The sequence below is a fragment of the Mirounga angustirostris genome, unplaced genomic scaffold (assembly GCF_029215605.1).
Source record: "Mirounga angustirostris isolate CCGP_5_RB_7025 unplaced genomic scaffold, mMirAng1.0.hap1 SCAF_17, whole genome shotgun sequence".
Classification (NCBI taxonomy): domain Eukaryota; kingdom Metazoa; phylum Chordata; class Mammalia; order Carnivora; family Phocidae; genus Mirounga; species Mirounga angustirostris.
In genome coordinates this window covers 39751124-39776756 of record NW_026991725.1, presented here as the reverse complement: position 1 = coordinate 39776756, position 25633 = coordinate 39751124, and the positions used below count along the sequence as shown (strand labels likewise).

Below are 25633 nucleotides of genomic sequence, written 5' to 3'. Positions count from 1 at the left end.
TTTATTTGACAGAGAGACACAGGGAGAGAGGGAACACAGAGGGAGAAGCAGGCTTCCCGTGGAGCAGAGAGCCCGATATGGGGCTCGATCCCAGGACCCTGGGACCATGACCTGAGCTGGAGGCAGACGCTTAACAACTGGGCTACCTAGGCGCCCTGTTTTTAACAGCTGTATAATATTCCTTGGTATGCTAATGCCCTGTTTTAACATAGTCTTCTGTTGATGAACATTTGGGAGCTTTTTGTTGTTGTTGTTTTTCAATTTTTTACTGTTGTAAACAGTGCAGCAATGATGGATGTTATATAAATGTTCTTCAGTGGTATTTAGCTTTCTTAATAAACACATGATTTTTAGTCATTTAAATAACAAGGCATGGTGGGAGCTCATTTCTAGATAGTATTTCTGCATTAGCATAGAAAGCTATTTATAGCACTGTTCTGCGTTTGGTTGTACCTTTGTAATTTTTGAGTTAGAAGCTATGCATGCTTTTAAATCCTTCTCTAAGATCTTCCCTTCTTTAAAAGGCCATGATCATTTGTTTAGCAAAGGTATGGCTTTGCTGAGGTGGTTGTTTTTATGCATGCATGCTCATCTTTTGAAAGGGGTATCCACATTAATAAAAGTCATTAGGCCTGTTTTCTCTATCCAGCAAGAAATGGGCATACTATAAAGACAATTTAATTCATTGTAATTCAGCACCTAATGAATCTAGTTTATTTTTTCTACATATTTGAGTAAATTGAAAAACAAGAGTAATTCACTTTGCTCAGGTTGTTTTTTTGTTGTTTTAAAGATTTTATTTATTTATTTGACAGAGAGAGATAGTGAGAGCAGGAACACAAGCAGGGGGAGTGGGAGAGGGAGAAGCAGGCTCCCGCCAAGCAGGGAGCCCGATGCGGGGCTCGATCCCAGGACCCTGGGATCATGACCTGAGCCAAAGGCAGACGCTTAACGACTGAGCCACCCAGGCGCCCCTTGCTCAGGTTGTTAAGAGCTAAACCTATTATAAAAATTCAGAATGGTAGAGTCCTGAGCAGTTAGCATTGTTATTCTCCAAATTTTTGTTACATTGGAGTACATATATGCTTGTCATGTGGGTCTGTCCTATGGCAAGAGCAGTTTTTAAAGCACAGGTCATGGGGTGCCTGGGTGGCTCAGTTGTTAAGCGTCTGCCTTCGGCTCAGGTCATGATCCCAGAGTCCTGGGATCGAGCCCTGCATCGGGCTCCCTGTTCAGCGGGAAGCCTGCTTCTCCCTCTCCCACTCCCCCTGTGTACCCTCTCTCGCTGTGTCTCTCTGTCAAATAAATAAAATATTTTAAAAAATAAATAAAGCATGGGTCATGTCTTTGTCCGTTAGATAGTTATAAAAGTTACTCTTAACTTTTAGGAACATTAATATTAGTTTTGACACCAAGGACTTAAAAATCTGGAACTCACTACAGAATAAAGAATTGTGTGGTTCTGGCACAGTTAGATACCTCAAAATTAAGTAAGTTCCTGAAATCCATAGTAAATACATTTAATACAATAAAAACCTCAGTGTTGATCCATTTAATGATGAAATCATCAAGATCAAGAGTTCAAATGCTAGTAATTTTTTTTGAGAGAAAGAGAGAGAGTGTGCACGCACATGTCCATGCATGTGCGTGCGAGTGGAGGGGAGGGGCACAGGGAGAGGGAGAGAGAGAATCTTAAGCAGGCTCCGCACCCAGCGCAGAGCCTGATGTGGCTTCACCTCATGATGTGAGCCAAAGTCAAGAGTGTGTCGCTTAACTGACTGAGCCACCCAGGCGCCCCTCAAATGCTAGTATTATTTTTTTAAACACTTCAAATGTAGTACTTCTCCTGTTGTTTTTTTAAAGATTTTATATTTTTATTTGAGAGAGAGAGTGAGCGAGAAAGAGCATGAGCAGGGGGAGGGGTAGAGGGAGAAGCAGACTCCCCATTGAGCAGGGAGGCCTATGTGGGTCTCAAGCCTAGGACCCTGGGATCACGACCTGAGCCAAAGGAAGACGCTTAATGACTGAGCCACCCAGGCACCCACCTCTTAAAACATCTAATATTTTTGCTTTATTTGTACTTCACTTCATTGTTAACAGACTGATTTCTTTCACTTCTTGATTTTGTCCTCAGATTTAGGGCCTTTGATTTCCTTATATGATGGTGGTTATGTTCTTTGGTTCTTTAGCATCTCTTTTCTCTTTCTGTTCATTACCATCAATGTACATTATTGAGCACCTGCTATGCACCAGTATATAGATTCTGATCCTTGTGCTCAGTGATTTTGATTCCTATGGCAAGCAGCAGGATAGCTCTCAAATCAACTTTGTAAGTCAGAATATGGGTCACAGAAGGAAGTATTAACAATACAAGCTATTTGTATTAACAATACAAGCTATTTGGTGGCAGAATCATTTAGCATTCTCCAAGAAACAGAAGCAATAGGAGATATATTTTATTAAGATTTTATTTATTTATTTGACAGAGAAAGAGAGAGATCACAAGTAGGCAGGCAGGCAGAGGGAGAGGGAGAAGCAGACTTCCCGCTGAGCAGGGAGCCCGCTGTGGGGCCCAGTCCCAGGACCTTGGGATCATGACCTGAGCCGAAGGCAGACACTCAACCGACTGAGCCACCCAGGCACCCTGATATATGTATATTTTAAAAATATATGTATATCCCTTAAAATAAAAAGACTTATTTAGAGGAATTGGCTCCTGTGATTGTGGAGGCTGGCAAGTCTAAAATATTTAGGGCCCGCCAGCAAGCTGGAAACTCAGACAAGAGTTGATATAGTCTTGAATCTGAAATCTCTAGAGCAAGCTGGCAGAATGGAAACTCAGGCAGGATTTCTATATTAGAGTCTTAAGACAGAATTCCTTCTTTTCTGGGGAACCTCAGTTTTTGCTCTTATAGTCTTCGTCTGGTTAGATGAAGCCCACCCACATTATCAAGGGTAATCTCTCTTACTTAAAGTGAACTAATTATAGATGTTAATCATGTGTGCAAAATAACCTCACAGCAACATCTAGACTAATGTTTGGATAAACAACTGGCACCATACCTTAAAATTTAAGTTGACATATAAAATTTAACAATTATAGTGGTTTCCTATTTTAACTAATTATTCTTGCAAAGTAGGTGCTAAGCTCGAGGTTTTAGTTGCTGAAAGAGTGCTTGTGCTATGAAAACATTTTTTTAATCTAAAAATTATAGCCTTTAAAAATCCTTATTTAAAAATTATGCTCCTTCCAGAATTTTAGTGCTTATCATCTATATCAGAGGTAGAATGCAGGCATACAGAGATAAATAAGAATACAGATATACCATAACCAAGTGGGTTATATCCTGAGAATGCAGGGTTGGTTTGATATCTGAAATCAATGTTAATATTTTATATATCAATGCTTAATATCAATCAATATTAATATATTGTTTTAGTAGACTAAAGAATAAAAACCACATGATCATTTCAATAAGTGGAGACAAAACATTTGACAAATCCAGCCTTTTCAAGATGAAGAACACTTAGCAAACTAGGAATAGAAGGGCATCTATGAAAAGCCCAGCGAATATCATACTTAATGGTGAAATACAGAATGCCTTCCTGCTAAGATCAGGAACAAGGCAAGGATGTCTGCTTTTGCCACTAGTGTTGATGGGAGATCCTAACTGGTATGGCAAAATAAACACACATACATGTGTAAAAAAATATCTTTAAGGTATTCAGATTGTAAGGGAAGAAGTAAAACTGGCTATTCACAGATGACATGATCCCGTATGTAGAAAATACCAAGGATTCCACAAAAATACTACTACAATTAATAAATGAGTTTAGAAGGTTGCACATCCAAGATCAACATACAAAAATCAATTCTATTTTTACACACAAGCAATAATCTGAAAAAGAAATTAAGAAAGCAATTCATTTCCAATAGCATCAAAAAGAATAAAATTCTTAGGAATAAATTTTTTTTTAAATAAAGATTTTATTTATTTATTTATTTATTTATTTATTTATTTATTTATTTATTTGACAGACACAGCGAGAGAGGGAACACAAACAGGGGGAGAGGGAGAAGTGGGAGAGGGAGAAGCAGGCTTCCCGCTGAGCGGGGAGCCTGATGCAGGGCTGGATCCCAGGACCCTTAGGATCGTGACCTGAGCCGAAGGCAGACGCTTAACGACTGAGCCACCCAGGCACCCCTTTAGGAATAAATTTAACATCAGAAGTATAAGACTTGTACACTGAAAATTCTAAAATGTTGCTGAGATTGATGCTTTAACTAAAGAAGTTTAAAAAGATCTAAGTAATTAAACATTTCATGTTGGAAAACTCAATATTGTCAAGATGCCAACGTTCTAAAAATTGAGTCAAAATCCCAACAGACTTTTTTAAAAATAAATTGACCAGCTGATTCTTATATTTACATGCACATGCATGTACAAGGATTTAGATTATCTAGAACAACTTTGAAAAGGAAGAATGGGGTGTCTGGCTGGCTCAATTGGTAGAGCATGTGACTGTTGATCTCCAGGTTGTAATTTCGAGCCCATCGTTGGGTGTGGGGATTACCTAGAAATAAAATCTTAAACAAACAAAAGGAAGAGCAAAGTTGGAGGACTTTCACTACCCAATTTAAAACATTATTATAAAACCATAGTGTGGGGCGCCTGGGTGGCTCAGTTGGTTAAGCGACTGCCTTCGGCTCAGGTCATGATCCTGGAGTCCCGGGATCGAGTCCCACATCGGGCTCCCTGCTCAGCAGGGGGTCTGCTTCCCCCTCTGCCCTCTTCCCTCTTGTGCTGTCTCTCATTCTCTCTCTCTCAAATAAATAAATAAAATCTTTAAAAAACAAAACAAAACAAAAAAAACCATAGTGTGGTTTGGCACAACAAAAGGTATATAGATCAATGGAAGAGAATTGCAAGTCAGAAATAAAACCTTATATTTACGTTCAGTTGATTTTGACAAAAGTACCAAGTCAAGGGGTGCCTGGGTGGCTCAGTTGGTTATGATCTTCTTTGACTCCAGTCCGATCTTGGGGTCTTGGGATGGAGCCCTGCATTTAGCCCCAGTGGGCTCCGTGCTCAGTGGGGAGTCTGCTTGTCTCTCTCCCTCTGCCCCTCCCCTCGCTTGTGCTGTCTCTCTCTCAAATAAATCTTTTTTTTTAAATTTAATTAATTTATTTGATAGCACAAGCAGGGGGAGCGGCAGGCTCCCCACTGAGCAGGGAGCCTGACGCGGGGCTCAATCCCAGGACCCTGGGATCATGACCTGAGCCGAAGGAAGATGCTTAACCTACTGAGCCACCCAGGTGCCCCATAAATAAAATCTTAAAAAAAAAAAAAGTACCAAGGCATTTCAACAGGAAAAGAATAGTGGGTGTTTTTGTTTGTTTGTTTGTCTGTTTTTGTTTCAACAAATGGTTCTGGGACATTTGGGTAATAACAAGCAAAAAAAAAAAAAATGAACTTAAACTCTTCACATCACCAAGAATTAACTCAGAATGGGTCATAGAATGAAAACACAAGTCACAGAATGGGAGAAAATATTTGTAAATCGTATATATGATAAGGGATTTGCATCAAGAATATATAAAGAACTTGTACATACAATTCAATAAGAAAAAGACAACCCAACTAGAAAGGGAACAATGGTCTTGAATAAATCTTTCTCCAAAAAAGGTTATACAAATGGACAATAAACACATGAAAAAATGCTCACCCTCATTAGCCATTAGGGAAATGCAAATTAAATCTACAATTAGATACCACTTCACACCCACTAGGATGGCTATAATCAATATAACAACTAATAACAAGTTTAGTGAGGATGTGGAGAAATTAAAACTCTGGTACCCTGCTGGTGGAAATGTAAAATAGTGCAGTTGTTTTGGAAAACTGTTTCACAGTTGCTTAAATGATTCACTAATACCACTTCTAGGTATATATACGTCCAAGAAAAATGGGGAATAAATAAATCCACACCAAAATGTGTACATGAATGTTCATAGTAGCATTTTTCATAATAGCTAAAAGGTCGAAATAACCCAAATGTCCATCAGCTGGCAAATGGAATAGCTGATAAAATGTGGTAAGTCCATACAATGGAACATTATTTGGCAGTAACAGGGACTGAAGTATTGGTATTTGCTTCACCATGGATGAACCTTGAAAATATTAATGTTAAGTGAAAGAAGCCAGATGCAAAATGCTATGTGTTGTATAATCCCGAATGTCCGTGAGAGGCAAATCCATTGAGACAGAAAGTAGATTAGCAAGTGTCAGTGGCTGGAGGAAGGGGGAAATGAGTGACTGCTAGTGGGTTTCTTTTTGTGATAATGAAAATGTCCTAAAATTGTGGTGAATAGTTGCATAACTCATTTGAATATACTAAAAAACAATTGGATAGTACACTTTAAATAGGTGAATTGTATGGTGTGTGATTATATCTCATTAAGCTGTTTAGAAAAACGGGCCTAAATGTAAGAATGAAAACCATAAAACCCCTCAAAGAAGATATAGGAGAAAATATTTATTTGATTCAGGATTAGGCAAAGAGTTCTTTGATATAGCATCAAAAGCACAATCCAGAAGAGAAAAAACTGGTAAATTGGATTTCTTCAAAATTAAGAATGTTTCTGCTTCAAAAGACATTAAGAAGCTGAAAACACAAGCCACCTTCTGAATGAAAATATTTGCAAAACACACGGATAAAGGATTTGCATCCAGAATGTACCAAGAACTTGAGCAACTCAGTATTAAAAAGACAACCCAATTTAAAAATGGACAAAAGAGGGGCGTCTGCATGGCTGAGTTAAGTGTCAGACTCTTGATCTCAGCTCAGGTCTTGGTCTCAGGGTCGTGGGTTCAAGCCCCGCGTTGGGCTTCACGCTGGGCGTGGAGCCTACTTAAAAAATAAAAATGGACAAAAGAATAGAGATATCGCCAAAGAAGATACAAGAATGGCTAATAAACCCATGGAAAGGGACGCCTGGGTGGCTCAGTTGGTTAAGCAGCTGCCTTCAGCTCAGGTCATGATCCCAGGGTCCTGGGATCGAGTCCCACATCGGGCTCCCCGATCAGCAGGTAGCCTGCTTCTCCCTCTGCCTGCCACCCCTCCTGCTTGTGCTCTCTCTCTCTCTCTGACAAATAAAAAAAATCTTAAAAAAAAAAAAAAAAACCCATGGAAAGATGCTCAATACCAGTAGTTGTTAGGGAAATAAAATTAAAACCACAATGAGGTAGTACTTCACAACCAAGAGGATAGCTACAATAAAAAAGACAATGTCAAGTGTTGGTGAGAATGTCGAGAAATTGCAATACTTGTGCATTGCTGTTGGGAATGTAAAATGGAAACAGCCACTTTGGAATAGTTTGGGCGAGTCTTAAAATGTTAAACATAAATTTACCTTATGATCTAGCAATTCCACTCCCATGAATCTCTCCAAAAGATTCACACACAGACATATATACAAGTGTCCATAGCAGCATTGTTCATAATAGCCAAAAAATGGGATATAATCCAAATGTTCATCAGCTGGTGAATGGATTAATGAAATGAGACATATTCATACAGTGAAATGCTGTTCAGCAACTTAAAGGAATGAACTAGTGATACAATCTGGACTACATGGATTAACCTCAAAAACATTGTGTTAAGTGTAAGAAATCACATGTAAGACTATATTATATGAATCCATTTCTATGAAATGTCTAGAAAAGGCAAATTTATGGAGATAGAAAACAGCAGTGTTTGCCTCAGGCTGGGGAACGGAGTGGGAGTTAGTTGTAAACAGGCATGAAGGAACATTTTGGGGTAATGAATGTTTTCAACTGGATTGTGTGATAGTTAACCAAAGTTATTGAGTTGTACGATAGATGAATTTTATGCTGTGTATAGTATACCTCAATAAAGCTGTTAAAAATAACAGTACAGAGGGGTTTATACCAACTGAATAAAATACAGAGAAGAGCTTGATCAATTAGGGTAGAATTCTTGGGAGCAATGGCTCGTCTGAACACACTGAAGGGCTCCCAGATAGTCCAAGGGGAAGAATAGTATCTGTAATGGCCGGGAGGTTGCCGGTGTGCTTTTTAAAAATTCTTAAGTTTTTATTTTAATTTTTAAAGATTATTATTATTTTTTTTTTTTAAAGATTTTATCTACTTATTTGAGAGAGAGAGAGTGCACAAGGCGGGGAGAGAAGCAGAGGGAGAGGGAGAAGCAGACTCCCCACGGAGCAGGGAGCCCAACATGGGGCTCGATCCCAGGACTTCAGGATCACGACCTGAGCCGAAGGCAGACGCCTGACTGACTGAGCCACCCAGGTGTCCCTAAAGATTATTTTATTTATTTATTTTATTCTTATGTAATCTCTACGCCCAACATGGAGCTCAAACTCACAATCCCACGATCAAGAGACACATGCTCTCCGGACTCAGCCAGCCAGGTGCCCCTTTAAGTTTTTATTTTTTTTATTTATTTATTTTATTTATTTATTTATTTATTTATTTTTAAGATTTTATTTATTTATTAGAAAATGAGAGACAGAGAGCACAAGAGGGAGGAGGGTCAGAGGGAGAAGCAGACTCCCCGCTGAGCAGGGAGCCCGATGTGGGACTCGATCCCGGGACTCCAGGATCATGACCCGAGCCGAAGGCAGTCGCTCAACCAACTGAGCCACCCAGGCGCCCCTAAGTTTTTATTTTAATTCCAGTTAGTTGCATACAGTGTTATATTAGTTTTAGGTGTCCTTGCCAGTGTTCTTGATGGATTTAGAGAATAACAAATAGATTAGTTGGTTGAGGCAGAGAATTCTCCTAGAAGAAAGGTAGTGAGAAATAAAATTTGGGAAGGGGGTAGGAACCAAAAGAAAAGAACCAGATGGTGTTCTAAGGAAGATTTAGCTCTTAGAGATATAGGTTGTAGGGATAAAAAGATTAGAAGCATAGAGATTTTCTAGGGAACTATAACCTGATAATCCACTGTCATCGAACTTGGAAAGGGCTGAGGTCTTGACAAGGATGCTTTGCACAAAAGCACATAATCAGTGTTTGTGTGATTTTGATGACTGTGACATTTTTAACCTGAGTGACCAGAGAAGTAAAGCACCATTGACAGAAATTGGGAATCTGGGGCAGAAACTGCTTTTAAAGTGAGTCCCAAATGTCAGCCAGGGCTTTACTGCTCCTCAAAATCCAGGCAGATTAGACAGAACCCCCCCCCCCAAATCATAGAGTATAGACTTCTCATGCCCCTTCCAAGATTTCTTTGAATTCCCAAATGACCCATGGCACAACCATGTTGGCTCCTGAGCTCCAGCTTGCTGTCCCTGCCCAACAATAAATGTGATTTCACTCCATTCTTCAGTTTCTCCAAAAAATTCCATTCGCATAAAGTATTCAAAGTGTAGATTCTACTGAATATTTGTGGAGGGTGATGAAGTTGGGGTTTACATTGCAGAAATACAAAGGAATAGTAAGCATCATCACCCTAAACTGTACTTCATCTGGGGAGTTTCACTGGCTATTGAGTTCACCAACCTGAGCCTTTCTTCATCCTAACGTTTCTTTCCTCTTACCTCTCCTTTTTTGACTCTTCTCCTTACCCTTTCCTCAGAAAAAAAATTACAAAGCCGTTCGAGTTGCATCAATAAGCAACAAACGTACCCGGCACTTGGTGTATTGCTCTCCATTCTAAGTAGCTCATTAAGGTATATTCCAAAAAAGATCATGCCTTTGCTAAGAGGAGTTCTGGTGACAGCTCTTAAGATAAAATGCTCTTTATTCCCCCTCTCCCAGAAAAAAAAAAAAAGGTTATTCATTGAATTTGAAGCAAAGATAGGATATCTAGATGAAAGATATGGCAGGTGGTTAAAGATTTGTACTGAAACCAAAGAAAGATCAGGGGAAAATGTTTGGGAGTATGGGAAAAGAGAAGCCAATGTGTGTTAATTGCCCACTGGGCCTAACAACAATCCTTTGAAAGAGGTGTTACTATCTGTTTTATAGATAAAGAAACCAAAGCCCCAAAAAGTTAAATAACTTGTCCCAGGTGACCCAGTGGAGGAAGGCAGCACCGGGATCAAATTCAGCTGTTTTAAATCAGAGCCTCTGCTTTGATTCTATGAGGAAGAGAAAGAGGGAGGGAAAGAATGAAAGAAAAGGAGAGACCTGAGCTCTTGAAGACACATCCATGTTTGTGGGCCGCATGAAAGCATGAAACAAGTTTTAGGTAGGAAGAGACTCAGAACCATGAGGATTTTGGAAGCCAAGGGGAAAAGAGCCTCAGAAATGAGCATGGAAGTCTTCTGAGCATTCATAAGGTGAGTGAAGTGTGAGAATACACTTGGCCTGCTGGGTGTTCCAGGGAAGAGTTTCAATAGAGTGGTGGAAAGCACTGTAAAGGCTTGAGGAGTCACTGGATGTGGGTGGGAGCAGACAGGAATGACAGATGGGTGGCCAGTGGGCGGATTTTAAGGCATGGCACATGGAACTCTTTTTGTATTTGTTTTTTAAGTTGAGAAGACCAGAATATGCTTGCAGCACGAGGCAAGTAAAAAGCCTGTGGAAAGAGGAATAGAAACAGAGAAAGAGAGAGGTTGTTGATGAGATCTCGAGGAGGTAGAGACAGTTGGGGATGGGAACTCAACTGGAAAAGTTAACTTTGGAACGGGGAGAGGACTACCTTCTTGAGGCCAGAAGAAAGTATGGGTAGAAATATAGGGAAGTTGTAAGGTTTTGAAACTTGTATAATGTTGAAGGGTTTTGAGGGAATGTCATAAAGTAGAAGGAAGACAGGTAGGGAGGTCAGGGTTGGAACCTTGAGAATGGGGGGAAGGTTTGGATCTGTTGACATGTGCCTTGCTTCAAATACTGTAAAGTTACAGTTGTTAAAACTATATGGTACTCAAACAAACTTCATTGTGCTTGTTCAGAATAGAATAGAGTCCAGAGCTAGATATATATAGCATGATAAAAATAGATTTTCAATTTAGTGGGGGAAATGGAACATTCAATAAATGGTGTTCGTAAAGTTTCCTATTTGGAAAAAAATGATTAACACCTTATCCCACACAGTCCATAAGGACAAATTCCAGATGTAAAAACAATCAAATAGCAACAATAATACCACCCAGGAGGGAAGAAAGCAAGCTCGCAATGTAAACTAGAGAGGAGGGAATGTTCATCAGTAGAGAACCGGTTAATTAAATCTGGATGCTCAATGGGAATATAGTGTAATGGATAAGAGTACACATAGGCATTCTGGAATAAAAATAGCTGCATTTTGGACCTGACACTGCCTCTTACTACCTGTGTGATCTTGGATAAGTTACTTGCTTTCTCTGTGCATTTATCATCAGTTCGGTAAAATAAAAAAAAAAAATTATATCACCCACCTGATAGGGTTGTTGTGAGGAATAATCTATTTGGTACCTGATAGTACAGTGCTGGTACATAGTAAGTCCTCAATATGAGTTATTGTTATGTAGTCATTAGGAATAATGAGTTCGATCCATAAGTGGACATGGAAGGATGCCTATAGTACATTAGGCAAAAAAAAAAAAAAAAAGAAATGTAACTTGCAGATCAGTATGTGTAATATCCCAATTAAGTTAAAAAAGAAAATAAAACAGAAAACCTGAACGTGTTTATATATGTGTAGGAAAATCTGGAAGGCCACAAACCGGTTGTTAATAGTGGAGTTACTTCTCACGGAGTTGAATTAGATTATCGCTTTTTTTTTTTTTTTTTAAAGATTTTATTTATTTATTTGAGAGAGAGAGTGAGAGAGAGAAAGAGCACAAGAGGGGGGAGCAGGAGAGGGAGAAGCAGACTCCCTGCTGAGCAGGGAGCCCGATGTGGGACTTGATCCCAGGACTCCAGGATCATGACCTGAGCCGAAGGCAGTCGCTTAACCAACTGAGCCACCCAGGCGCCCTAGATTATCGCTTTTTAAATTACATACTTCTGTGTATTTTTATTTTTTGCAAAGGCATGTTTTACTTGTGTAAATTTTTTTAAAGATTTTATTTGTTAGCATGAGCGGGGGGAGGGGCAGAGGGAGAGGGAGAAGCAGACTCCCTGCTGAGCAGGGAGCTTGATGAGGGACTCAATCCCAGGAGCCTGGGATTATGACCTGAGCCAAACGCAGACACTTAACCAACTGAGCCACCCAGGTGCCTAGGTGAAGATTTTTCAAATACATGAAAACCTAGTAAGATTCCCATAGCCAATTTTCTCATATTTTAATTTTGTATAAAATTATTTTTAAATACAATTCCATTTTCTGCAGCAATCGAGTATATAGCTCCATTAGTTCAAAAGCAGATAGTTGAAGATTAATATTTTTCACTTACAGGCAGGATATTTGTTTTACTGTGACATCCATAAAAATAAAAAGAAGGGAAGATTGCATCCCTATCAAAATACCATCAACATTTTTCACAGAGCTGGAACAAATAATCCTAAAATTTGTATGGAATGAGAAAAAACCCTGAATAGCCACAGGAATGTCAAGAAAGAAACCAAAGCTGGTGGCATCACAATTCCGGACTTCAAGTTCTATAACAAAGCTGCGATCATCAAGACAGCCTGGTACTGGCACAAAACATAGATCAGTGGAATAGAATAGAGAACCCAGAAATGCACCCTCAACTCTGTGGTCAACTAATCTTTGACAAAGCAGGAAAGAATGTCCAATGGAAAAAAGTCTCGGGGCGCCTGGGTGGCTCAGTTGGTTAAGTGACTGCCTTCGGCTCAGGTCATGATCCCGGAGTCCTGGGATTGAGTCCCGCATCGGGCTCCTGGCTCGGCGGGGAGCCTACTTCTCCCTCTGACCCTATCCCCTCTCATGCTGTTTCTCTCTCTCTCTCTCTCAAATAAATAAATAAAATCTTAAAAAAAAAAAAAAAAGACAGTCTCTTCAACAAATGGTGTTGGGCGAATTGGGCAGCCACGTGCAGAAGAATGAAATTGGACCATTTCCTTACACCGTACACAAAAATAGACTCAAAATAGATGAAAGACCTAAATGTGAGACAGGAATCCATCAAAATCCTAGAGGAGAACACAGGCAGCAACCTCTGTGACCTCAGCCACAGCAACTTCTTGCTAGACATGTCTCCAAAGGCAAGGGAAACAAAAGCAAAAATGAACTATTGGGACTTCATCAAGATAAAAAACTTTGGCACAGCAAAGGAAACAGTCAACAAAACCAAAAGGCAACCTACAGAATGGGAGAAGATTTTTGCAAATGTTTTATCAGATAAAGGGTTAGAATCCAAAATCTATAAAGAACTCATCAAACTCAACACCCAAAGAACAAATAATCCAATCAAGAAATGGGCAGAAGACATGAATAGACATTTCTCTGAAGAAGATAGACAAATGGCCAATAGACACATGAAAAAGTGCTCAACATCACTCAGCATCAGGGAAATCCAAATCAAAACCTCAATGAGATACCACCTCACACCAGTCAGGATGGCTAAAATTAACAAATCAGGAAATGACAGATGTTGGTGAGGATGCAGAGAAAGGGGAACCCTCCTACACTGTTAGTGGGAATGCAAACTGGTGCAGCCACTGTGGAATACAGTATGGAGATTCCTCAAAAAGCTAAAAATAGAGCTACCCTACAACCCAGCAATTGCACTACTAGGTATATACCCCAAAGATACAGATGTAGTGAAAAGAAGGGCCATATGCATCCCAATGTTCATAGCAGCAATGTCCACAATAGCCAAACTGTGGAAAGAGCCCAGTTGTCCATCGACAGATGAATGGGTAAAGAAGATGTGGTATATATACATAATGGAATATTACTCAGCCATCAAAAAAATGAAATCTTGCCTTTGCAAAAACGTGGATGGAACTAGAGGGCATTATGCTAAGTGAAATAAGTCAATCAGAGAAAGACAATTATCATATGATTTCACTCTTATGTGCAATTTAAGAAACAAAACAGGAGCATAGAGGAAGGGAGAGAAAGATAAAATAGGACATAATCAGACAGGGAGACAAGCCATAAGAGACTCTTAACCATAGGAAACAAACAGGGTTGCTGGTGGAGGATGGAGTAACTGGGTGATGGGCATTAAGGAGGTCCTGTGATGTAATGAGCACTGGGTGTTATATACAACTGATGAATCACTGACCTCTACCTTTGAAACTAATAATACACTGTATGTTAATTAACTGAATTTAAATTCTTTTTAAAAAGGGAAGATTGCTTATACATCTTGCAATAAAAACTCCCACTTAGCATAAGATAGCAGCTAAAATCCCAAATACATTTTACTTTATCATTTAATCCACACAAATTATCAAAATTTTTTGCCTGCTCAACATTTTTGTTTTAGTTTTATAAAACATAAAGTTTCCATGACTTAAAAAGTTTAAAATCTTTGATTTGCAATTGTGCTACGACAGTAAATAAATTGCTATTACTTAGAGGCCTAAACAATTTTTTTCCCTAAGTCTGTTTCTATAGGCAGACATACTTCAGTAATTTCACAGATTTGAAAGAAAAGGTTTTTTTAATTAGAATTTTTGTTAACATGTAGGGTACCCATAAAGTTTAATGTGTACAATGTGATGATTTGATATATGTATATCTTGTAAAAGGCATACAGAGTTGTAGAAAAATGGGAAATAGATTTAATTGTCCTTCATTGTGTGATGTTATACTTCATAGCAGTTTGGTGGCAAATGTCAGAATATCTCATTGGGCCAGATGTAACTCATGGGATCAATTGAGCAATATTTAAATTTCACTGTGATGTTAGGAATATGCCCTAATAGCTTACATTCATTGGGTAAATTATTTAAGACAGTGAATTTTTTTTTTAAGATTTTATTTTTAAGTAATCTCTACACCCAACATGAGGCTTGAACCCACAACCCCAAGATCAAGAGTCGCATGCGCTGCCGACTGAGCCAGCCAGGCACCCCAAGACAGTGAATTCTAACTGAGATATTTTGTTGTTGTTCACATGATGAGGAACAAATAGCTGTATTTTTCTTTGTGGGCAGTTGAAGTCAATTTATTGATTTGGACTCTTGGCTCAAAAGTTGTCCTTAGTACAAGTTCCCTTGGAGTTGCTCTGACATTTCTGTAGAGCCAGAAAGTATTGATAAGTGGTTAAGATTAAATCCGTTGGTGAGGAGGAGTGTCTGGAGCTATGCTCTCCACTGTGGTAGCCACTAGCCTCATGTGGCCGTAGAACACTTAAAATGTGGCTAGTCCAAATTCTCTGTAAACAGCAGAGAATATGCACCAGATTTTGAAGACTCCATGCTTTAAAAAAAAAAAAAGAATGTAAATAGCTTCTTAATAATTTTTATACTGATTGCATGTTGATAGAATATTTTGGATATTTTGGGATATTGGGATATCCAATATTGAGACAAAATATATTTAAAAAATAAATAAAATAAAAATAAAACTAATTTTGCTGGGCACCTCGGTGGCTCAGTTGGTTAAGCGACTGCCGTCGGCTCAGGTCATAATCCCAGGGTCCTGGGATCGAGCCCCACATCGGGCTCCCTGCTCAGGGGGAAGCCTGCTTCTCCCTCTCCCACTCCCCCTGCTTGTGTTCCTGCTCTCGCTGTCTCTCTCTCTGTCAAATAAATAAATAAATAAAAATCTTTAAAAAAAATACTGAACTTGGATTAGTGTTGGACATTCTGAACCAAACCTTTTTTTCCCTTTATTTCTTTTTATTGTAGTGAAAAATATGTAACATTAAATTTATTATCCTACCATTTTTAAGCATGTAGTTCAGTAGTGTTAAGATCGCTAGAACTTTTGAGCGCCTGGGTGGCTCAGTCGTTAAGCGTCTGCCTTCGGCTCAGGTCATGATCCCAGGGTCCTGGGATCGAGCCCCACATCGGGCTCCCTGCTCAGCGGGAAGCCTGCTTCTCCCTCTCCCACTCCCCCTGCTTGTGTTCCCTCTCTCTCTGTCAAATAAATAAAATCTTTTTTTTTTTTTTTTTAAAGTCGCTAGAACTTTTTCTTCTTGCAAAACGGGAACTCTATACACATTAAACACACTTCCCCCTTCTCCCTCCCACTCATACCTTATGTTTTAAATATAATTTTGGAGATCTGTGTATGATGTGTTTTCTTTTTTTTCCCCTTTCCTGATATATAATTGACATATAACATTGTGTAAGTTTAAGATGTACAACGTGATGATGTGATATAGATCTGTCTTGTAAAATGATTACCACAAGATGTGTCTTCTTAAATCCCACAAAGAAATTGAATATGAATTTTGGTGAAGAAATTATAGCTAACTTGGGGCGCCTGGGCGGCTCAGTCAGTTAAGTATCTGACTCTTGATTTTGGCTCAGTTCATGATCTCAGGGTCATAAGACTGAGCTCTGTGTTGGGCTCCAGGCTAGGTGTGGAGCCTGCTTAAGATTCTCTCTCAGCCTCTCCCTCGGCCCCTCCCTCTCCCTGTCAAAAAAATAAATAAGAAATTATAGCTAGCTAATAATGAAAAACTTGCAGTTTATCCATTAGTCACATATGTCCGTATTAGCAAACAGGCGAAGTATTGTAGTATAGCTCTTTTCCCCTACCATTTCTGATTTTAGAGCATGGTTCATGCTAAGAAGTAAGAATGTGCACAAACTGTCCAAAAGGCGTTTTTTTCAGGGACTGTTAGTGTGTTAGGTGTTATTGTCTGCTGATATGGTAGCTCTCTCTACATGACCCTGCACTGGTTCGTCCCTTTAGACAGCTGGGGCAAAGAGAAAGCTTTATCCAGGCTGCAGATGGCGGATTTGTTCTGTCTCACTAGCCTAACTAGGGCAAGTTATTAGACGGGTCCATTTCAAAAGAAAGCAACAAGCCAGCTTTTGGTTGCCTTAAGCTCATTTTTTCTTTTAACTGATAAGGTATTTTCATTTTAAGTGCATCAAGGGAGATCATCTTTTTAAAGGAATTTTGCACCAACTCTGCTACTGAAATGAAAAGTCCTTAATCTCTCAAATATTGACCCTAATTTTAAATCTTTGTATATTTGTGTTCTTGATTTTTTTTAAAAGATTTTATTTATTTATTTGTGAGAGAGAGAATGAGAGAGAGCACATGAGAGGGGAGAGGGTCAGAGGGAGAAGCAGACTCCCTGCCGAGCAGGGAGCCTGATGTGGGACTCGATCCAGGGACTCCGGGATCATGACCTGAGCCGAAGGCAGTCGTCCAACCAACTGAGCCACCCAGGCGCCCTGTGTTCTTGATTTTTAATGTAAGGCAAAACTACAATTAGCTTTACACTGCTTTCTTGATAATCTCTTCTAATATTATGGCAAAAAAGAAAAGCCATTTCCAGTAGAACCCTATCACCATCTTTAACCCTATGCCCCCCAAGTCATTAGTGCTCTCCTCTTGCTGGGATCAATCACTACCACCTGTAAGTTGATTATCTATCTGGATGTCATTGTCCCTTCATCCCTCACCTGACTGTTCACACGTGCTAGAAACTCAGCATGTCCCCTACTGAACTGGACCGTATAGCTCCAGACACCAAACCTGCTTCTCTCCATTCTTTATTCATGTCTTGGGCAAGCCATCCATCAATGTAAAATCTTTTTATTTTATTTTATTCTAGTAATTTCTATCCCCAACGTGGGGCTCAAACTCACGACATGGAAATCAAGAGTCACACTCTCTACCACCTGAGCCAGCCAGGCTCCCCAAAATCTTTACCTTTTAAAATTTCAGCTAATGTATAATAACTATATAACCTCTAATGTGTAGAAAATATATTTTGGTAAGGTTCAATAGTAAATGACTTAATTATTTGAGATGACTGCTTCTACTTAAGGCAACTGGGCACCTCCCCCCTCTATAAATTATGCACTTGGAAAATAGGGCTTGCAAGTGCTCGACATAAATAATTGATAATTAAGCTTTCCTAAGTGATGAAACTCACTGTTGTATCACCGCAGATGGCTGCCATTTGTATTTTTCAGTTTTGGTGGGTAATTTTCACGAGTTCCTCAGTGATAGATTTCGGCTGTTTTTACTCTCAAATAATGTTTTCCTATTTGTTGTTTAATTAAAGAATTGCCTCACTTTGTGGTGAGTGATTTTATCCACATTGCTTTGTGTAATAAGTGTTTCTAGACTAAAGCTCCATGGGAAGAAAGCCCAAGAATGAATATTTGGTTCAGTTTTTCTGTTAGAATTTTCTTCTCTGTCTTCCTTCCTGTGGCTTCTTCACAGGCTGAAAGTGCTGAATCTCACTGTTTTTAGTTTGCAGTAAACTTTCAACAAAAGTTGAAATTGGTTTAGAAAATGTATCTATACCCTCACCGTGTGACGGATGACGACGAAGCCTCTCACTGTTTCAGAAGTTCTTTGCGTTAATCCAGGAATTGAGGAGAGCCTTGAGAAGTCTTCCCTTCGGATGGCTTACCTTCCTGGGAGTATTTAGATTATAGAAATTTGGGTTAAGAGGCATTCATTTAGTCATCTAGGTTGGAAAGTATTCCCAGACGGAATTTGCAGCGTTACCTAGGCCTCCCATGGTGACTTACCAGTTCTGTCACGTCCTGGCACAGTCCTCGTCTGTCTGGGCGAGGCAGATGGGGATTCTGACCCCCGACTGCTGATCGCCTCTCGTTATTATCGTGTTAGAAATATCCCTGCCTCCTGGCTGGTCAAGGTGGGGCAAGGAGCGCCTGCCCTAACTGACATTCCTGAAACCCTGGCCGTTCGCAGTTAGTGAATTTGAGACTGAGGGTGTGTGTGCATGAGTGTGTGTGTGTGCATGAGTGTGTGTGCATGCAGGTGTCTCTGTATCCTAGCACTGAACTACTGTCCTGTTAAACTCCATAATCTGTGTGGTAATTGGTAGGTAAAGCCAAGGACAGCTGTATTATTTACATTCGTATTTTCCTGTTAACGATCATTTTGAAGCAAATATGGAAAAGGAAGAGCCTTCGTTGGAAAGGGTTATAGAGGTCTATACATAGTGGTAGGCAGGTACTGAGACTTCTGTGTGTAGGTACGAGCTGGCTTAGGAAGATCGAGGCAAAGAAATGTGTGTGTGTGTATAGGCTGATACCTGCAGTTAAGATTCCTGAATATACAGAGGATAGAAAGTAACCACTTCAAGTTTAAGGGGGAAAAAAACAGGAACAAAATACATGTATATGTTCATTAATGTGCACTGAGGGGCCTTCTGGTCTTTTGGCTGATGGTATTACAGACAGATCATGATAAGGATTCAATTGATAATGTTAAAAGGAAGATCAATTTATTTACGTTGGGTATCTTGGGTTCTCACTGCTATGATTTTGCTTATTTTGTGCCACTGTCCCAAATCGAGAGACAGTTCTCTTGGGATTAACAGTTACGCTAATTATTTGTTTGAAGGGTTAACATTTTTTTTGAGTTGGCTTTTTTACTTGGTTTAGTTTGACTGGTTTCTGTTTGATGTTTCTGTCTCTCCCTGTCTAGGAAGCTATTTTGCCAGCCACTTCATTATGGGAGGAGAGAAGTTTGACTCCACGCACCCTGAGGGTTACCTGTTTGGAGAGAACAGTGATCTGAACTTTCTGGGGAACAGACCAGTAACGGTATGGTTATAACCTGTTTACTTCCAGGTGGGGCTTCGGTGGCCAATTCAAACAGTCTTATAAAGTTTGTAACCACTGGCTCAGCAGTGCGTGTAGCTTGGTGTGAGTTGAGAGGGGCCCTGGGAGCCAGACCACAGCCCTTTTGCTGGCAGTGGGTCTCTCGTCCCTAGAGGCTGACCCGTGGAAAGGCTGCTGGAGTCTGCCTAAGGGTGAGGACATCTCCCATGCTCTGGCTGTCCTAAGGATTCTTGTCTCTGCCTAAATACCACCTCCACAGACAGCCCCCTCCCAGCTCTGCTAGCGCATCCTCACCTTGCTTTTTTCCTTCCTCATAGCACTTAACTTCATATAGGCTTTTATTTCTGTCTCGCCCTCTGTTTATTATCTGCCTTTTCTTTTAGAATGAAAACTTCACAGGACAGGAGGTATTTTTACTGTTGCACCCCAGCACCTAGAACAAAGCCTGGTACATACTGACCAGCCCTTAAAGATTTGTTGAATGAATGACCGAAAAGTTTTCCCTTGATATCTGAATTGATATTAGACTATGTCTCTGTTCATTCAACTCATTCCATAAACTCTTATGGAGCATCTTCTCTGCACCCAGCTGAGGCTTCGGAAGAATGGCTGCCATATGGCTTGTGAGTAGCCGCTGGGTGCCAAGGAAGGTCCTCGAGACTTTTCAGACATTATTCCTAATCTTCATAAGGAACCACCTGACAGATTTATCATTATTATTTTTTTTAAAGTAAGCTTTATGCCTAACGTGTGAGACTTGAACTTACCACCCCGAGGTCAAGAGTCTCGTTCTCGGGTATTAAGGAGGGCACTTGTGACGAGCACCAGGTGTCGTATGTAAGTGGTGAATCACGAAATCCTACACCTGAAACTAATATTACAGTCTGTTAACTAACTGGGATTTATTTTTTTTTTTAAGATTTTATTTATTTGAGAGAGAGAGAATGAGAGAGAGAGAGCACATGAGAGGGGGAGGGTCAGAGGGAGAAGCAGACTCCCCGCCGAGCAGGGAGCCCGATGCGGGACTCGATCCCGGGACTCCAGGATCATGACCTGAGCTGAAGGCAGTCACTTAACCAACTGAGCCACCCAGGTGCCCAACTAACTGGGATTTAAATAAAAACTTGAAAAAATAAGTCACGTGCTCTGCCGACTGATCCAGCTACGCGCCCCAGAAGATTTATTATTTACCCCATTTTATAAGAGGGAGACCTGAGGTTCCAAGAAACGAGTAACGACAATACTAGCGTTTGCGAAGCGCATGCTATGTTCCAGGCACTGTTCTCAGTGTTTACATGAAGTTTTCCCAAAGTCAAATAACCAGGTCTGCATGGCCGCAGATCAGTAACCTTTCCACTGCTTCCCATTGCTTCAACATCTCCTACCTTCCTCCAGAAGCTCCCAGTGTATGAGGCAGACAAAACATAGGAACAGGAAATGTCTGAATAGCAGCAGAGGTCTGAAGTGATGGGATACTGTGGGGCTCGAGAGCGGGAGAGGAGGACAGCGTGCTCAGGTCGCTGGTGCTGAGAAGAGGTGGAGGGTGTTGAGCAAGGCTTTGGAGATGCCTGGGTTTTCACTAGCAGGGTGGGGAAGGGGCTTTGCAGGAGAGAGGTGCAGAGGATGGGCCTAAAAGCATTCCCATTGTTGAATCAGCAAACATTTACCAAGCAACTGCTATGTGCCAGCACTGTGATAGGTGCTGGGGATACAAAGCTGAAATGAGCATGGTTTGTTTCTCCCTGGAACAAATAAGGAAGCCAGTCTGGCGGGAGTGGACATTTCCTGATGGCAAAACATGATTGGAAAGGTAGGTGGGGTCTCCATTACCTCCAGAGGTTTTTGACTCGTTCCTGTAGGCTGTGGGGAATAGTGAGGATTTTTAGGCAGATAGGTGACCTGGAGAAATTTTTTTTTTTTTGATGATATGTTTCCATTGTTTTCTTCTTTTGTATCTGGAGTGACCCCCTCCTCTCATTCACAGTCCAGGAGTGCTTTCAAAATGCCCCATCCTTTCTGCTTCACGTTTGGTCCTGCCAACTAATGCTCATCCAATGTCTGCTCTTTTTTTTTTTTTTTAAGGTTTTATTTATTTATTTGACAGAGAGAGACACAGCGAGAGAGGGAACAGAAGCAGGGGGAGTGGGAGAGGGAGAAGCAGGCTCTCTGCAGAGCCGGGAGCCCGATGCGGGGCTTGATCCCAGGACCCCGGGATCATGACCTGAGCCAAAGGCAGACACTTAACGACTGAGCCACCCAGGCGCCCCAAATGTCTGCTCTTTGATTTTGTTACTCTGCCTTAGCAATTAGAGTAGAGGGATCTTTCTTTTTTGATAGAGCCAGTAAGAATTTTGTCTCCCTTCACGGGAGTCAGCTCATGCTTGGAAAACGGCCCTTTCTTCTTCTTCTTTTTTTTTTTTTTAGATTTTATTTATTTGACAGAGAGAGACACAGCGAGAGAGGAACCACAAGCAGGGGCAGAGGCAGAGGGAGAAATAGGCTCCCCGCGGAGCAGGGAGCCCGATGCGGGGCTCCATCCCAGGACCCTGGGAACATGACCTGAGCCAAAGGCAGACGCTTAACGACTGAGCCACCCAGGCGCCCCGGCCCTTTCTTCTTATGGGGACTTGCCATTTGCATCAGTTACTCCCTTTCTGTTTCCTTCCCTCTGTTGTCAGAATAGGGGTTTTTTTGTTTTTAATTTTGAACTTCTCAGGCCATAGAGATTATTTAAAAACAAATAAATGCTTCCCTGGGGTCATTTGGAGCTTTCTGCTGGCTGGCACACCTTCCCAGTTCAGTTGCCTCGTTGACACTTCTCTGTGAACCCGTGAGGGACTGAGCTCCTCCTGAAGCCCTGAGCAGCTTTGACCTTACACTTGAGACTTTTTCCCAAGGAGTGTCAACACTGGACTTTTTGTTGTTGTTTCTATGTGGTCATCATTAAATATGTTTGATGCCGTACTAAGCAAATGTTTCCAAAAGACATCAAATCAGAGTAACTTCAGATAGGCAGCTCGAACTGTAGTATACAGAATGAACGCGGCACGTTCCCTTTTCTTTCCCCACACGTTATTCCATAGTGGTAACAGCGAACGTTTACTGGACACTTCCTGTTTGCAAGGCCTGGTTGTTCTAAGCTCTTCATCTGTGTCCTCTCATTTTGTCCTCACACCCTGATGAGGAAGGTCCTTACTGGACAGATGAGGAACATGGGCACCAGGAATTTAAGCAAGGATCAGCAAGCCTGTAAGTGATTGAATCAGGATTTGAACCTAGCAGTCCAGCTCTAGAGGCTGAAGCGCTCTGTTGTTGCTGCTCGTCAGGGCGTGTGTGCTCAGGATCTCTGCCCACATCATGTCGGTGAGTCTGTCCGAGTAGGTCATCAAGTGCAAATTGTGAGATGCGGAGAAAGATCTAAAAGTAGACCTAGTGGCAGGGACATGATCTCTTGGAGTATCTCTTGGGAGAGCTGCTATGTGGTGTGTAATTCCATCTACCGCCGTGACCTCTGTGTTTTGCTGTTACTGCACATCACACCTGATTAGGGGACAGCCCAGAGATTGGGGATGGACTTGTAGCTTGATTTCTGAGGAATGGACTTCTACTCTCTAGAAACATGTCCCTGGGGTCCATAACTGGGCATCCGGTTGCAGAAGAGAGAAAACAGCCTTTTAAAGGCATCAAGCAGCTCCTCCTTCCAGAGAGTATGAAGATGGGGAGAGGAAGATGTTGAAATAAATTGTTATATAAAATATAAATACCATAGACTTCTTGGCTTGTGGGACTTGTGGTCTTTCCTGTCATTTCTGACTGATCAGACTTCAAAGTATCTCCTGCAAACGTATCACTCGGCCTATAGTTTGTACCGGAGGCCTGCTGATCTAAACTTACAATAATCCGTCAAAGCCAAATTTAGTATCAAGTCCTAAGGGTCAGATTTAAAGAACGAGAGTGTGCATATACCTAGAAGGATGGTGGAAGAGAGGCTAGAATTAAGATTTCAGGTTTTGTTTACATTTTACCATTAAACCCTTTGCAACCCTGGCAGATCTATTGCTAAGGCTCTCAAATTACCCAGTGTAAATGGGGAGAGTTCTGACATTATAGGAATGTGATGCTTGAAAAATGCCTTGGAATTGCTGGATAAAAAGAAGCCCAGAGCAATGGTGGCTACAGTGCTATCCCCTCAGGTCGGTTATTTATGCAGCTACTGAGAGTTTTCGGTGGAGAGAATATTCACTGGCTTTTAAGTAACTGTCTTAAGTAGTGAACAGGGCTTCTGAAGGTCTTTCTGCTCTGATCCCTGCATCTAGAGGAGCTAAGATCCCTGTGTTTGTGCATCACAGTTATAAAATGTTAAATAAAGACCATCCTTCCCCTTCCTAGGTGGGGAAGAGCCGGTGCTGATTTTTTGCTCCTTTACTGAGCTAGGTCTTCTTTTGTCAAGGTAAATTACTGCGAAAACTCTAAGTTATTTAGAGGCTCAGTGAACTGAGGATTGACAGAGAATCAAATGATACCTGCGTCCAAATGTATCCTCTCATCTTTGAGGAAAGTAGTTGAGTTTTGGTCAAGCCCCTGATACTCCACATCATCTTGTGTGTTCTGTCCCTGGGCCGCTGGGGACGGCTTTTTCCTCCTCATGCTCCCTGCAGCCAGGGCTGCACAGCTGGCCTTAAGAACCAAGGTGCACACAGGTGGGCCTTTCTTCTCCCCCTAATAGAGATACACCCAATCAAGTCTCTCTAAATTGAGCCCCTTTATTCACATGTGTGCAGGAAGAGCAGGGTATTTTATTATATTTTTTATTTATTTGAGAGAGAATGAAAGTGAGAGAGATCACAGAGGGAGAGGGAGAAGCAGGCTCCCCGCTGAGTGGAGATCCTGATACAGGGCTCGATTCCAGGACCTGGAGATCATGACCTGAGCCAAAGGCAGACACTTCATGGACTGAGCCACCCAGGCGCCCTGAGAGCAAGTTATTTAAAGGAACTTGACAGTATATCCATTTGTGCAGTAGAGTTTTACACATGTGGAGCTTTGTGTCAGTCATGGTGCCATTCATTCGTTCAATAAGTATTTGCAAATCATATGCTGTGCTAACAACCGGGAGTGCAAAGATGAAAAAGACTTGGCCCCTGCCCTGAGGCACTCCCAGTATGATGGGGCAGATTGCCCCTGACTGTGATGTGTTCTGGTAAGTTCTATATGACTGTATGAGAGACAGGGCCAGAGTGCTCTGAGAGCAGAGAGGAGTGAGGATGCCTTCTACCCAGGACACTGGCTCTGAGAGATGACTCCTTGGACTGGGCGGGATGAGCAGGATTTCCCAAGTGGATATTGGGAAGGTCATCAAGGCAGAATTAGCAAGCAATGTAAGGAAGCAACTAAGATGCAGACGTGCCTGTTGGGTTTCCAGAATGATGAGTGGGCTGTAAGGATTGGATTTTGAGGGATGTTGGTGAGAGATGAGGTTGAAAAGACAACTGGGCCCATGTTTGAAGGGTCATGAGGATTGTACTGAGAAGTTTATGCCTTTCTCTGTAAGGCAGCAAGGAAGGTCATACTCATGAGTTTCTTTGTCACTGACCAGCTTTGTGGTGGTGCTGTTTCAGGTATCAGCCCTGAGTGAGCCTCAGTTTTCCCGTCTACAAAAATACCTATCTTGCAGATACATTTTAAGAATTCAAAGAATGACAGCTATTATGATTTGATTGACCTTTCAGAAAGTTAATTCTTTTTTTTTTTTTTTTAAGATTTTATTTATTTATTTACCAGAGAGAGACACAGCGAGAGAGGGAACACAAGCAGGGGGAGTGGGAGAGAGAGAAGCAGGCCCCCCGAGGAGCAGGGAGCCCGATGCGGGACTCGATCCCAGGACCCTGGGATCATGACCTGAGCCGAAGGCAGACGCTTAACAACTGAGCCACCCAGGAGCCCCTAGAAAGTTAATTCTTTAAATCACCTCATGGTGTAGAGAGTGAATTGGAAAGACAAAAGATGAGGGACCA

General features: G+C 41.2%; 1 protein-coding gene across 4 annotated transcripts in view; it reads left to right on the top strand.

Moving 5' to 3' along the window:
- Positions 1-25633, top strand: part of RNF157 (ring finger protein 157) — a 78999-nt gene that overhangs the window by 4033 nt on the left and 49333 nt on the right. For 3 of the 4 annotated variants that reach the window (XM_045888413.3, XM_045888414.3, XM_045888415.3), the window contains exon 2: positions 19483-19601. In XM_045888413.3, coding sequence (XP_045744369.1) covers positions 19483-19601 — 119 coding nt within the window. Of the gene's footprint in view, positions 1-10043; positions 10331-19482; positions 19602-25633 lie in introns of those variants that run through there. The other variant, XM_064583190.1, reaches the window with a different exon arrangement.